The sequence below is a fragment of the Oxyura jamaicensis genome, chromosome 5, assembly GCF_011077185.1.
Source record: "Oxyura jamaicensis isolate SHBP4307 breed ruddy duck chromosome 5, BPBGC_Ojam_1.0, whole genome shotgun sequence".
Classification (NCBI taxonomy): domain Eukaryota; kingdom Metazoa; phylum Chordata; class Aves; order Anseriformes; family Anatidae; genus Oxyura; species Oxyura jamaicensis.
Window position 1 is genome coordinate 61,333,772 of NC_048897.1, and position 14,008 is coordinate 61,347,779.

The 14,008-nt window shown below is 39.0% G+C and overlaps 1 protein-coding gene across 8 annotated transcripts in view; it reads right to left on the bottom strand.

The window, feature by feature from the left end:
- Positions 1–10,696: 10,696 nt before the first annotated feature.
- TRIM66 (tripartite motif containing 66) overlaps positions 10,697–14,008 on the bottom strand; it is a 48,848-nt gene continuing 45,536 nt past the window's right edge. For all 8 annotated transcript variants that reach the window (XM_035328849.1, XM_035328848.1, XM_035328847.1 and 5 more), the window contains 2 exons: positions 13,212–13,430; positions 10,697–12,897 (listed from right to left, as the gene is read on the bottom strand). In XM_035328849.1, the coding sequence (XP_035184740.1) occupies positions 12,838–12,897; positions 13,212–13,430 (279 nt within the window). In that variant the 3' untranslated portion in view covers positions 10,697–12,837. The remainder of the gene's footprint in view (positions 12,898–13,211; positions 13,431–14,008) is intronic.

Below are 14,008 nucleotides of genomic sequence, written 5' to 3' on the forward strand. Positions count from 1 at the left end.
TAAAAATCTTTTTGATTTTTTTATTTTTTTTATTTTTTATTTTGATCTTCTTTTTAAAATGCACTTTTACTCTGCTCATTATACATTATGAATTATGTATGTGAGGTTACTACAATCTACCTAAAGTACAATGAGGTGGAGTCCTAGCTCATGCTGAGTGGCAGCAGCTTTCCTCAGCAGCCTCTCCTGTTGCGGTACATGATGAGGATCCATGTAGACCCAGCAAGGTAGAATGCACCCCTGCTTGCATTTCGTAAGGCAAGCAAACAAACAAGGTTATCGTAAGGTTGCTGGAGAAATAAAACAAATTCCTGCATTGCTAAGCAGTGTGTAACGCAATGGTTTCAGTGTGGTTCTCAGCACAGGCAGTACACTGCTTGAAAGGTTGACTGTCATAGCCTAACGCTGGAAAAAATAAAGGGGCAGGGCAAAGAGAATGCTAAATAGCTAGGGCAGAAAGGGACTTAAGCAGATGTATAATATTAAAAGGTAGCTGAATTATAAAACAAATTTAATGGAATCAAGGAGGACCTCTCAGATGCCTTTTTCTCCTTGGTACCTTTTTAAGAGTCTGATGCTTCCCACTGAAATCAGTATCAAGTCCTACTGACTTCAGTTAGAATTAGTCTTACAGAGGAGAAACTTAAAAAGCCAAGCTTGAGAATGTTCTCCACAACTGTTGCTATCACTGTATTAAATAGGCCTCTGAAATCAGTATTATTCAAATAGATAGGCTGCTTTGAAAGAGTTTAATATTAGACCTCAGATATCCCATATAGTAACTGAGGTTTTAAGGACGAACATAATAGATGAATCAGTTATTCCACATAAAGTAATAAACATTCCTTATTATGCCGGTATAATCATGATTTTTATCCTGAATAAAAATTACTCAGTTCCTAGACATAAAGACATGGGTATGTATTTGTCAGACAGCCCTGCAGTAATCTGAAAACAAGTGAAGTTGGCTCCTCTAATATCTTAGGAAGAAACCCTTTGGGTACAATTTCAGGACATTCCCACCAAAACTGGAGCACTTGTGCTATCCTTTCTTTAGGGTGCTGAATTTTTCCTTTCATGTAGTGAGCCTCAACATGGAATACCCAGTTACAACCTTGTTCTAAAACTTGGGCACAGTACCAGTTCTCTCTATTTAAATTGCTAGCTATGACCAGGAGTGCAAATACTTACAGACCTTTCTCAAAGGCTTATTTAATCAAAAGCAAGGCCTTCCGGACAAAACAAACAAAAAGTTTAAATACTTTTTTTTTTTTTTTAAAGATAATATATTTAAATTCCTCAACATTTGACAAGACTAAGAGCTTGGGAAGAGCCCAGTTACTTAACCCATTTTACTCATTCTTTCAGGTATCCTATCCAGATGATTCCAGTTTCAGTCTTAGAAAAAACACATCACAATAAGTGGAGCCTGATGTGACAGTGACTTACGTATGTCTATGACAGTCTGCTTCCAGAAGAAGAGGTCATATGTAAAATCAGCTGCAGAAGAAAAATTGCCTAACACCTGTGGATTGTGAATCAAGAGCAACTCTGACTCTTCTAAGATGCCTGCATTGTAGATTTATGTTCTGATCCGCAGTTGCCAAATAATCACATTATTTCTGGCATGCTTCACCACCCCCAGGAAAGCAAGTCACGAACAACTGAAGCAGCCACCCAGCAGTCACCTGGAGTAAAGGCAGGAGGTTTTTGTTTAGTGTGGGTGATAAAAAAACGTAATCTAATCTTATGCAGGGCTGTTTTCTTTTTTCTTTTCGGCCCCATTGTCCCCAGCCAGCTGCCTGACCAGCTAACTGCCTTTTTGGGTCAATTAGAGCAGAATTGCTCTTCTGAAGTAATTGCACACTTATAATGTGTGGACTCTTTTTATAACCAGGAGTAATCCCTCTATTCAGATCTGAGAGGTTTTAATACAACCTTTTCCAGCTCTTCTGGTGGTTGCTCCCAGCCTGCCTGTGCTGTAATTTGCCTCCATTGTGTCTGGGTTGGGCTGACCTGGCTTGATCACAGACTCATACGGGTCCATCACTTGTTTATTTTTTTTTTTCATTTGGTAGCCTGTACAGAAGAGACACACCGAATTCTCAGCGTTCCTTCCATTGAAAGGTTCAAGTTGAAATTGTCTATGTACCATGCCAGGAAACTTAAGGTTTGTTACAACAACAACTTGTGTTGGTCTCACCAACTGATGCCTGTCAAATAACGGCATCAGTTAAAATGAGATTAGGCATTCAATATTACCGTAATATGACAACAATAGTGAGGCTAAAAGATAAAACACATCAAAGCCTCACACAGAAAACAACACTTTTTCATGCTGCATTTCATCTTTTTAGTTCAAAATGTTAAGTACAAGCAAGAGCCACATACGAAGTAAGGAACCACTGTGAAAGCTGCTGTGCTTCTCTCAGTCAGTACAACACAATCTTGACCTTCAAGCCAAAGTTCTCAAAAGAAGGCATTGTTTCAAATGCCAGCTGTTTTTTCAAGGGTGAGAAATGCCTGTTAAGGACTAGGTTGCAACCCCTGAGGTCAAATGATGTTTGACATGAGACATCTAAACTTCTTTATCTGAAGGGACTTTGTGAAAGCTCTCACTCCTCTGTGCTACTTAACTGGATTCTGTTCAAAGCACAGCTGAGTGTGTACTAAAGGGAAGTCCATGGGAATGCTTTAGGTATGGCTTCAGGTATCTTTTCTATTTATCTAAATATTTATCTTGCAGTGTGTGAGTGTATCTGCTTGTCTCCTTAGGGCCCACAGAGAGTTATTTTTGTCTCAGATAGGTATGGCATTACATATGCAGTAGATAAAGTAACACTAGTCTCCCCTATCATTAGCAGCACCAGAGGAAACAATTACAAGAGATTTAAAATGATGCAGTTTATCTTACAGTAGCATGTTTCTAATAAGAGCCCATTTACAGATATGCAGGGATTTTACATCTTTCGCAGCAGAGAGCATAACAAGCTTACAAAGTGCTGGTACCTTTAACTAATTGCCATAGCAGTGACAACGTGACATTTAGAGCTGCAGTGTCCCTGACAATGGGTGAAATTCAGGAAGCATCATTTGGACAGAGGCACACAGCAATGCTCATCTCAATTTTTTTAGACAACCTGATTTCTCAGATCTTATAAAGTGCTCCACTTGTATTAATTTCTCCATTCAGGAGGGAAAAAAAAAAAAAAAAGTCATAGCAGAGGGCAAACAAAAAGGCAGAATTTTGGGCTGCACCTTCAGTATTAATTTTTCCGTCTCTTTAGTGATCGGGATCCTTTAGCTCCATCTACTGGTGCCCTGTAACCTGCAGCAGCCTGCCCAGTGACAGCTGGTAGACATCGCTCACCTGGAGACACAGGGCAACAGCCAGGGGCAGCTGCAGGTGGAATTGTAAATTTAATATGATCCTTTCTAGGAAGCTGCAGCAAATCCGGAAGATCCCAGATGAAGTGACCGTACTGCCTACTACTGATGTTTAACACACAGCTGGAGCGTATGCTCAGCAATTCTCATCAGCCTGTGCAATGAGAAAGGTGCGTGTAGGTACATGACACAGAAGATACGTACATGAAAGACAAATGCAGGTATCTGTATGAGAGACAGAGCATGTTACCTTCATTTTGCTGTTGAAAGTCTCAAGTACCTTCAAATGCGCTCAAAAAAATCACTGAGACTTCACAGTAACTTCCAAGTGATACTATACATGAGGACACTTCAAAAGGCACTAGGAGCTTAGGTTTAAGTAACTTGGTTGTGCCCAGATTGTCAAATTATTACAAGCTGCCCTTTTCAAAAGTGTGCAGTGTAATATATCCTAACACTAACATGCCTAAAATGGTTATCAATATGTGGGAAAACAAACAGAAACAAGTAGACAAGTTCCCTTAGTCCAGTTTCCTTTTTCACAGTGTCTCAAATCAGTTCCTTTTTTGGCTGTAGACACACATCAGAGTCAGTGCATCAGTCCTGGCATTGGAAAATGGCCTTTCAAAGTCCTTCACTGAAGCCCCACATTTCACAGATTTAACCCAGTTGTGAATCCAGTTAAATGATCACGTAACAGCCAGATCGTAACAGTAAGGCTTATTTGTGTATCTTCTCAATGCGGTTTACAGCTATTTAGAAAGCTGGTTTTATATCCAATAGCTTTGATGCAATTCTGTGCATTTTTAAGAAATATTGTGTGTTTATTTATTCTTAACATCTATTTATATAGCCACAGCTTTATTAAAAATGTGTCTGTTCTGTCTTTTCTTTCTGTTTTTGGTGCATAGGTGTTAGAATTTTGGAAAACTGCTGTTTTGACGCTATCAGTATACAAATAAAGCTCATTTAACAAACACTTTCAGCTTTGTTCTCTCATATATTTGAATTTAAGCACACTGTCTTTTTCTAGAAGAAAATAAAGCTGAAAATTCATTTCCCTCTTTCCCCAAAGTACCAAATTGAGAGAGAGCTATCAAAAGATACATAAGCACTAACTGTTTTCTACAGGATACTTAAGGGAAACAAATGGGTGTAGTTATGGTTTTATGTAGTTCTTACCTAAAATACTCAGCTGCCACATTACAGTTTGATTCTCTGTTATAAATACGTATATTAATCTTTGTAAAGGTCTGTACAGCTTTTAAGCTCGAGGGGACCATACAGCTTGGTAGCTACTTCACAGGGAAAGAAACCACATCAAAAACACGAGGCATAACGATACTGGAACTTCTGGGAGCGAAAGGAAAAGCGCCTGTTGCTTAAGACAACTATAATCATGTAGCAAATCAGCAGAGGGAGCCAACTGCCTTGTTTTGGAAGCACCAGCTCTGCTATCCCATAGTCAACCTAGCAGCCTATGTACCAGATCTGTGCATCACTTTACCACGGGGGGGGGGGGGGGGAGAATCTTCCCTTACTGGAGAGGAATTGGTGGCCTCACTGTGTCTCTTGGTCCAAAGGGATTAATGAAAACAAATTAGTGTGTTGCATCATACGAGTCTACTGATCCCTCCAGGCTGTGCTGCCGCCCCTGGAAGTGACCGCTACCTAAATGCTTTTGCGGAACCTGAGAAAACACCCATTTGGTTGCAAACAGATAACCAATGAATATTAAAAAAGAATCAAACAAACAAACATACCCAACAACACCTTCATGAAAACCTTCGTCTCCCCCCAGCAGTTTACATCTGTGTAAGCCTCTTAATCTTTGCATATGAGACGTGGAAGCAGATCTGATGAAAACAGAAGGGACACTCAACTTCTCTGACAAAAACAAAGCCAATACAATAAATAAATAAGAATAATGCAACACCACTCCCGCAGTATCCCCTTCTGTGTTTACTCACCTTTACACCCTCACACTCAAATTTTCCGACAGAGTGCAAAACAGAGAAACCAGCTAATTACTGTGATGTATTTTTAAACCTGAACTGCAGTTTTGACACTGTAAAGTAATAAAACACAAGTCTGTGTGGTCTTGGGTCTCCGATTTCAGAATCGTTTTGCTTCATGGGAATTAAAAGAAAAAATATCCAAGGTTAAAAGATGCAGTCTTCCTGCCCCCAGCTCAGAGAGTCTTTCCCTCCTGAGATACGTTCCTCTCTGTTTCTCATCTTTCATAACGGCAATTTTGAAGACTAAACTATCTCTGAGTGACCTCAGCTAAATCAGCCAGTCTTCAATGCATTCACACAGGTACTCTGGAGGGAACTATTTGATCAGCCAATCATTTAATTACAGACTGCTGAATTAATAATGCTGGAGAACGTAACTCAAAGTAAGAAGAAGGGTGTTACAGGACTGACGGCTGTGAAGAGGTGATGCAATCAATGTAAGTTTATTTGTAAAGTGGACATATGTTATATGGAAGCAATAAAATGCAGTAAATGCAGAATCAGACTAATTCTTCAGATATCTTCCTGTTCTCTACCCAGAGGAGTAGGTTTTGTTCTGTTGATATAAACATGCTCATACTTACAGTACTTTCTGATCAGGACCAGTGAAAGGACAAAAATTATATTCTCCTTCTATTAAATACCCCCTGCTGTGTTATTCATCCAGACAGCGGATGAAAGGTGTGCTGGAGGGACACCCAGCTCAGCTGCTGAATGCATCCCAGGGATTACTGGCCCCAGCGCGCAGAGCTCAGGCTGGCATGATGCAACACACCCCAGCAGTAGCAGTCTGGGAAGAGCTTTAAACATGATGCAAGAGCTACAAACAAGTGGTGAGGTTATCACCTCCAAAGATCGTTGCTGTGATTTCCTTGTCCAGCAGACTCATGCCAACAAGTAACACTGGCACTGCAGAGGTTTTTGTGGTATTTCTAAGATCAGAAAAGAGGATGAAGACTTTCATTTTTCTTGAATGGAAGGGAATATTACTTCTGGTAAGCCTTTATGAGGTTCATTCTCTGGAGAAAATCCAGCCTGTTTGTAATAACTCTGAGATAACCTCGCCCAGCCAGAGATGACAGTTAGAGTACCCATATTGCCCAGGCCAATGTGACTGTGTGCTGTAACAGCGGTTGGTTTGCAGCAGTGCCCCATTCTTTTCACTGCCCCATTCTTTTCACTGCGTGAAACTTCCATGTAGGTAAGAAAAGGGCTGCATGATTCTCAATACACCTCCAGGACTGGAGATGCTAAGAGCCGAACACCCTCCTCCATATGGAATGGTTTTCACCTGGGGTCTTAAACCTGAAATGTTCCACAGTTCTTTCATGTAACACTGCTAGATGGTAATCCTGCAATGAGGTCTGAGAGCTATATTCAGTTTGCATCTTTACCACTCACTTATCCTGTTAGCCTATCATGCTGTTTTTCACTGCTACAAATGGGACAGATTTAGAAGTAAGTTACAAACACGGATGGAAGGGAGCCAGTTTATAAATGTTTCTGAAGCCTTCAGAGACCACACGGAAGAAGAAACAGAGGAGTTCCCAGTGTGTACTTAAAGCACTGAATTTTTAAATGTTATTTATCATAAACTGAATCCCACCTGAATGTGTTAATATACTGCAGGTGCCTGAGGTATTTACATTAAGTATAAGATGCAGCACGGAGTTTGAGTAGGAAGTTAGGATGAATTTTGAATCGATTTTCATTTTATCTAAGCTCTATATTGTTTCTTCCTTATATGCAGTAGAATAAAGTATCCTCTAAGCTTTTTGTTTAACTTTTCTGATTAACGGAACACTTCTGCGTTGTCTGCTGGTTCTATAGCTATTGTTTCATTGAATTAATATTTTCATCATTAGAGATTAAGGGTGTTTTCCATTTGCTGTTCAGCTGCAGGAGAGAACTGCTTCGCTTGGCCCAGTGATCTGTAAATTCAGAAGCATTGCACCACAGAATACACAATATGTGCATAAACTCTGCTTGGCTTAAAGTGTTTTAGTGCTGTTGAAAGAAATATTAAAACAGTAAGAAACAACAAGAGTGTGATTATTTATAGAATTAACTTACAAAATGCAGTACAATCCAGAAATTGCTACATAAAATATCCCATTGCTCCACTTCTCTACTTTCCCAATACAACACTTTGTCCTGTTTTACTTTCAATGTCTAAAGATAGCGCTTGTTGTGGTGCTTTTTCACGATTGCTCTATGCTGACATTTGCTGGGCCCAAAATAAAGGTTAAGCTCCTTGAGTGTCTACAAAAGTAATTCAGCACTTGAAACACTTGGAATGCTGTGTTTGTTTATTCAGCCAGGAGAGGAGTTCAGCCCAATGCAGGCAGTGAGTGACCACAGGACGTGGCAACCAGCCAGATCTGTAACACCTATCCACAGGAGAAAATCTCACCCTCGTTCAGAGCTATGGTCCAAACAGGAGATCTGTTTTTCATACGTTGCAATGTTTTCACTGTATATTTCCCATAAGGGATCTTGCAAATTCCCTGTGCATCCCATATCTGCGCCACATCAAGAAACTCCATGAAGTCGGCTGTAAAAAATGAAATGGCACCAACACAGTTTCTCAGAGGAGAATATCATGGAATAATGAGCAAGTACTAAATTTATAAGAGATGTAAGAACTACTCGTGCTCTTAGGGACTTCATCAGTAAGAAGAGCAGGCTGATAGGCAAACAAGGAAAAATATTCAAGTATGATTCATTTGCTGCCCAAATGTCAGTGTATAAATATATTTAATATATATATTAATTTAAAGTGAATACATGAATGTTAATGAGTAGCATTGTCAAAAAGTCATTCTAGTGTGGCAAGCAATGCTCACCACAGAACATCAGTTAAGGGAGTGTTGGAATAAAGGGCAGATATGTTATCTCAGCACAAAACATGTAGGGACATAGCTTCTATGTTATGCCTAAAATACCTAAGTGACATCTTTATCATCTGTACTGGAAACCTGGATTCCCTCACTGATGTTCACAGCACATTTAATAATCCTTGTCTCAGTATCTGACTGCTTCTAGAGCACTTCTGAACTGACATAATTGTCCGAGGCATTACAATCAGGATCAAGAATAGTAACTTCCAGACTACCAATCCACAGCACAACCATAGATCAGCGTTGCTACTTCCATAAAACCGTTAACCATCTGAAACACTCTCCAAGAGCGTAAATACTCCCTGACCTTCAGACGCTGCCCACCCTATTTGCTCTGGGAAAAACACCTGCATGTCATTCTATCCTTAATCTAAAATGGGCTTTTCTACAGCAAAAATATACTGTGATATATAATTTACAGGGAATCAAGTTACAAAACACATTCTGTTCAGGAAGTAGTTCAAGAACCTCTTATTCAGATACCAGGAACCAAAACGGAGCAAAGAGAGCTAAATATTTGACAACAGATTTGAATACTGTAATTTCTCATCTCCACCAGAAGTACTCTCACCACAGTTAAAACGCTTCTCACAACAAAGCCATCTTTTGGTTCCATATCCCAACATAAACTTCATCCAGTTTACTAAGCGTTCTCCTGAAAATACACATAACTACACACTAAAATGGACGTTCATGAACATTAAGAACAGGATTTCTCAAAACTCTCAAAACTATTTCTCACCTCTCATTTCTTACTCCTGATCTACAAGATAGCTTCAAAAGATGTGCATCCTCCTTAGCTCACACCTACCGACTATCTTTATTTTTCCTCTCATTGCTATTCTCTCGTTGATATCTATTAAATTTGAGAAACTCAGCTGGTATTTAGTTTTGAAGTCTACCGCCTGTATTTCACACTTGAAAGAATTGCACGCCCAAAACTGTATCTACTTTTTCCAGTTTATATTATTTTTAAAAGTTACCTCTGTTTGAAAATAGGAGGTCTGTCGTAATTTCTTAATTTGTCTTAATTATGTCTGAAGAGCAGCAGAGCTGGAACCCATGCACAGAAAGAGGGACCTCGTATCCTTCAGGCCAGTAGGCCTCCAGGTTAGAATGGGGCTGCTGTTGGGTTTATACTACAATAAACCAAACTGGGAGGAACCAATTATGATAGAAGAACACTTGCAACATCTGCCCGACATTTTTTGTAAATTATTCCATAATTCTTCAATTTCTAGCATGTTCAATTTTACCATTTATGATTCCTTCTGATCAAATAGACAAAAATAGTTTTTTCATCTTAGTAGTAAGCGTTATGTTTCCTGGCCATTTAACATATACATAAATTTAAACTTCAAGCATTGTTTTGCTACTTTTTGATAGAGTGTTTGATTTTAACTTGTACTAATTGGAAAACAAAAAGGCAGAATACCTACTTGGCACTGAAAATTCCTGCACAAATAGAAAGCTAATTTCTAGTGTTAGCATACCTGCTTTTGTAATCATTTTGCTTTGCCATCACTAGTTATCAACAACTTATCTGGTAAGTGATAAATGATACTATATAATCTGTATATTACTTGAAAGCAGATGTAGTCAGAGCAAAAATTTCAGATTGATGTGCAAAAATACATTTCATGTATTTTATTGTTCAGCAAAGCACATTACATATATAAACATGCAATCATTTGATAAACTAAATTGTCAAATACCTGTTTATATTAACTCTAGTGTCATTCATTCTGCTCTAATGGTACTAGATGTATATCTTTGAAATTGTCTGTAGGGGAATGAAAGTCAAATGCATAGCTTGTAATTTCTTCTTCAACAGACCTCTTACTGAAGTGCAATTATTCTCTTTTCCAACTGCTTAAGCATGAAGAGGATTTTCCCATTCTATATGTAACCCATTACTAAAGATAAAAGGAAAAATTATGACCTTGGTTGCATTTGCAGGAGCCTAGTGCATTTGCTGGGGTTTCCACAGTTTTCTTGACATTTGCTTCAGCTCTGCTTCCAGTGGAATACTTCAGGGATTCCTCCTTGCTCTCCTTCCTACGCATTCTGGCTTGTGAAACAGGCTGCGTGACAGAAGAAAAGGTAACTACATAACCTCTCACTTTGTTTGGGCTGCACGGGCTGTCTGATTTTAGGAGGGAGGTCCTTCCTTTCATACCTCTTAGTGCCAGCACCAGTGTGTAATTGGACTTCAACAGAGTCTAAGAATTTGTGTGTCCTGGTGGTATGGTGCCTAGCAGCAGGAACATATCAAGCCAGCAATTGCAAGGCAACCTCTGAAATGGACAACGTTACGCTTACAACATGCAGTGCTTTCTGAAGTTGCTTACCCACAGACTTGGGTTTGAAAGCAGGTGAAGTCATACACACGAATTCCATTTTTATTTTGCTTACCAGCATGACATAAAGACTATGAATATTTTTAAAACTGTTGCTATGTCTTAGAGAAGTAATCACAAAAAACAAGTTACCCTTAAGAGTGCTCAGGCCATAGTGTCCTGCCAGAACTTACCCGAAGAATATCTTATATATGGTGATAAACTGTTATGCTTCTATTTTTAAATAAAGAGATGATATATCCTTGATACATTTGATTAAAACAGGCGTTCTCCAAAAGTAATGGTACAGTTAACAAACTTACAGCCTTTATGAAACACAAGTAGGTTCTTGTCTCTACTTTTCCAGGAAAAGAGGAACAAGTGATTAGTCTTTTCTATTTCTACCTTTGCCCCTAGCTGAAGGCTATGCAGCATATCATTTTTGTACCACAAATGGTCTTTGGTGGGGGAATTAATTGCCAACTGAAAGAAGTTGACACCTGTAGCAGAGATAAGCATGATTACTTCAGTTACAAGCCTGCACTCATTTCTTTGTGCCAAGATACCTACTGTTTTGAGAATATGAGTTTGACAGAAAGCAAACACAGAAATTAACATACAGAAAATATAAAGAGCGTCCCTTGGTCTCACAGTTTTCCAGTCATCTTATAATATCCAGAATTTTATTTTTTCAAACAAAAGAAAACGTCAGCTCACTACCAAGTTAATAGCAAACTAAGTCACATAGATAGCAGAATATAACATTCACATCTTATTGTTTCATATATAAACTTTTACTTTAAAGTGTTATCTAAAATAACATACATGGTTACCAGACCAAATAGCCCATATAAACTATGCTGAAAATATCATCTTTATTTACAAGAAGCCAATTAAAATGAACTTTAATTGGGTATGAGATTTTCAACAACTCTTCTCTCTCAAAGCCAGAAAACAGCCCAGCCTTACACTGCTGGGCAGAGCTCTAACAAGGAAGATGCCCCTCACATACATGGGAAGAAAGCATCAGCTGTGCGAAGATCTCGCTCACCTTCTTCTGGAAGAGGTAGAAAGCAGCTTGCAAACCATCGCTTTGATCAGGTGTCATGTCTTGTTACCTATCCCACCCTTCAGGCTTTAAAATTACACACTACCCTTTGCTCGAGTGAACTCCAAAGTTGCTCTTTCAGCTGTTGGCGTTGTTTTGTCAATACATCATGGAACTTAGGAAAACAAAAGCTTGGACATCCTTTCATCCTGTATCAACTTCTACATACACACATTATCTTTTAGCACTGCTAGTAATCACAGCTACAAGAAATAAGCAGAAATAAGAGAAAATCCGGAATATGTTATAGTATTTTATAGGCACTTCTATAACCATGTAAATTGCTTCTTAATTACCTAGTTGCTTCATAGTTAACTAATAGACTAGTTCATAGTCTAATATCTGCTTTAAAGAAAACCAGCTGGCTTAGGTTATATAAAAATATTGCCTTTGGGACCCAAGGAATCCCACACTGCGTTACAGAGCATGAATTAGATACCAGAAGAATCATTCCTTGTAAACCCAGCATCCAGTATGCACTCAGAAACAGCTCACAATGAGCCTTAATAGTAGCACTTTCAGTACTAGCTCTTCAGTGATTTAATGGAAAAGCTCTGCTTCAAAAGAAACAGCTAATCACATTAGACTGTATCACGTAGGCCTCGAGGAGTCAAGCTCCTAGAAAAATCATCGAATAAGACAACAGGATTATGTCTTATGACCACACATTGTGTTTATCACAAAGCATGGCCAAAATTCACTGTCATTATGAGATTTTTACATGGTTACCTGTGTGTTCTATAAAATAGAGATGCTATGTTGAACAGATTATAAAAAGGTACTGCAAAAAGTTAAATATTATTAGCATGTTACTTTTATTATTAATCATGATTACCTATCACCAAAACATTAGTACTTCAGTGTAAACACTGCAAAACACATACGTGATTTAACAGATGGAATATTGACAGATCGAAGCACATTTGATCTGTTATATACCCACAAGATGTAGAAATAAGGCATATGGTCAGCAGATTAGGAGAGTTTCAATTAACAGCCCGAGTGCTTTGCTTTCCTCCCACACACCTTAACTCTGTCAGTTATTCTGCTGGATTCCTCATAGTAAATCTGGGATCTTCAGGAGGTCATACCTGAGGAAGGCTGTTAGCTGGCTGAAACATCATTCTTTTAGTTTTTTCACTTTCCTGTGTACAAAGGAAACAAATAATGAATAGCTAGAGAGCCTGGTTTAAAAAAAAAAAAAAAAAAGTTTTCTGCTAGGAAGATAACTGTGTGGCCTGAGAGACTTCACTTGTTCACTCTCACACGTTTATACACAACTGACACTTTATTCCACTGAGAGGATCTTGACATAAAACTGTAGAATTGATCCCATCTCTGTGATAGAAGCTTGACAGTTTTCTCACACAGCACTGTCAAAACTTCCCGTCAGTAGCTGTAAACAGAATTAGCAGGGTGGCCACTTAGCAACCAAATGCTTTTGTTTTTGCAATCTTACAGCATGGCGCCGTCTTCTTTTAGGCTGAACGCACTCCTGTCCATACGATGGCCACTGAAAATCTTGGGGGGGCATTTTGCTGTTCTGGCTCTCCACCTCTTCAGAGTCAGAGTCATCCTGTTGCATTGAAGGAAAGTGCCTATCTGGATAGATCTCCTTTAGTTTGCTCTCAAAGAATACATCCAAGCATCGTCCAGCCTCAGCAACCTCTGAATCAGGCTGTAAGAGAATAAATAACCATTTAGTCTACCTGCACAAAGAAATAATGATCAGAAACAAATGCCTACCCTACCCTAATGTCTCGCCTTGGTTCTGTCTGCTACATCTCCATTAGTCTTCTGCACTCTTTCTCCAGGCCATTAGCTCCCCTGCATTTACAATGTAAGTACAAACCAGATGCTGCTATTAAGGGAAATGATTCTGCACCTCTAAGAGAGAGAGATGTGCAGTGGACTAGAAAGAATAGCCATTGCCATCGCTTCAGAATTTCTATGCACCCAAATTTTCCTAGCCGTTTTGCTAGGTAAGCATGGCTTCTCACAGTAAACTCAGCATCATTCCAGAAAGTTGTCAGCTAAGATGTCCTCTTTAATTTGAGATCTATACGTACCTCCAGTTCTCGGATCCACATGTATCTCAATTTTGCCATTAAATAAATAAATAAAATCTATGTAACTCCAAGAGTAAAACTGGTTAATCATCCTGCTTATCCCAGTACTATATCTGATATTAATGGAACCAACAGAATTATGCCACTGTGACAGCCTGAAGGTGTAACCCTCCAAGAAGTTGTATCC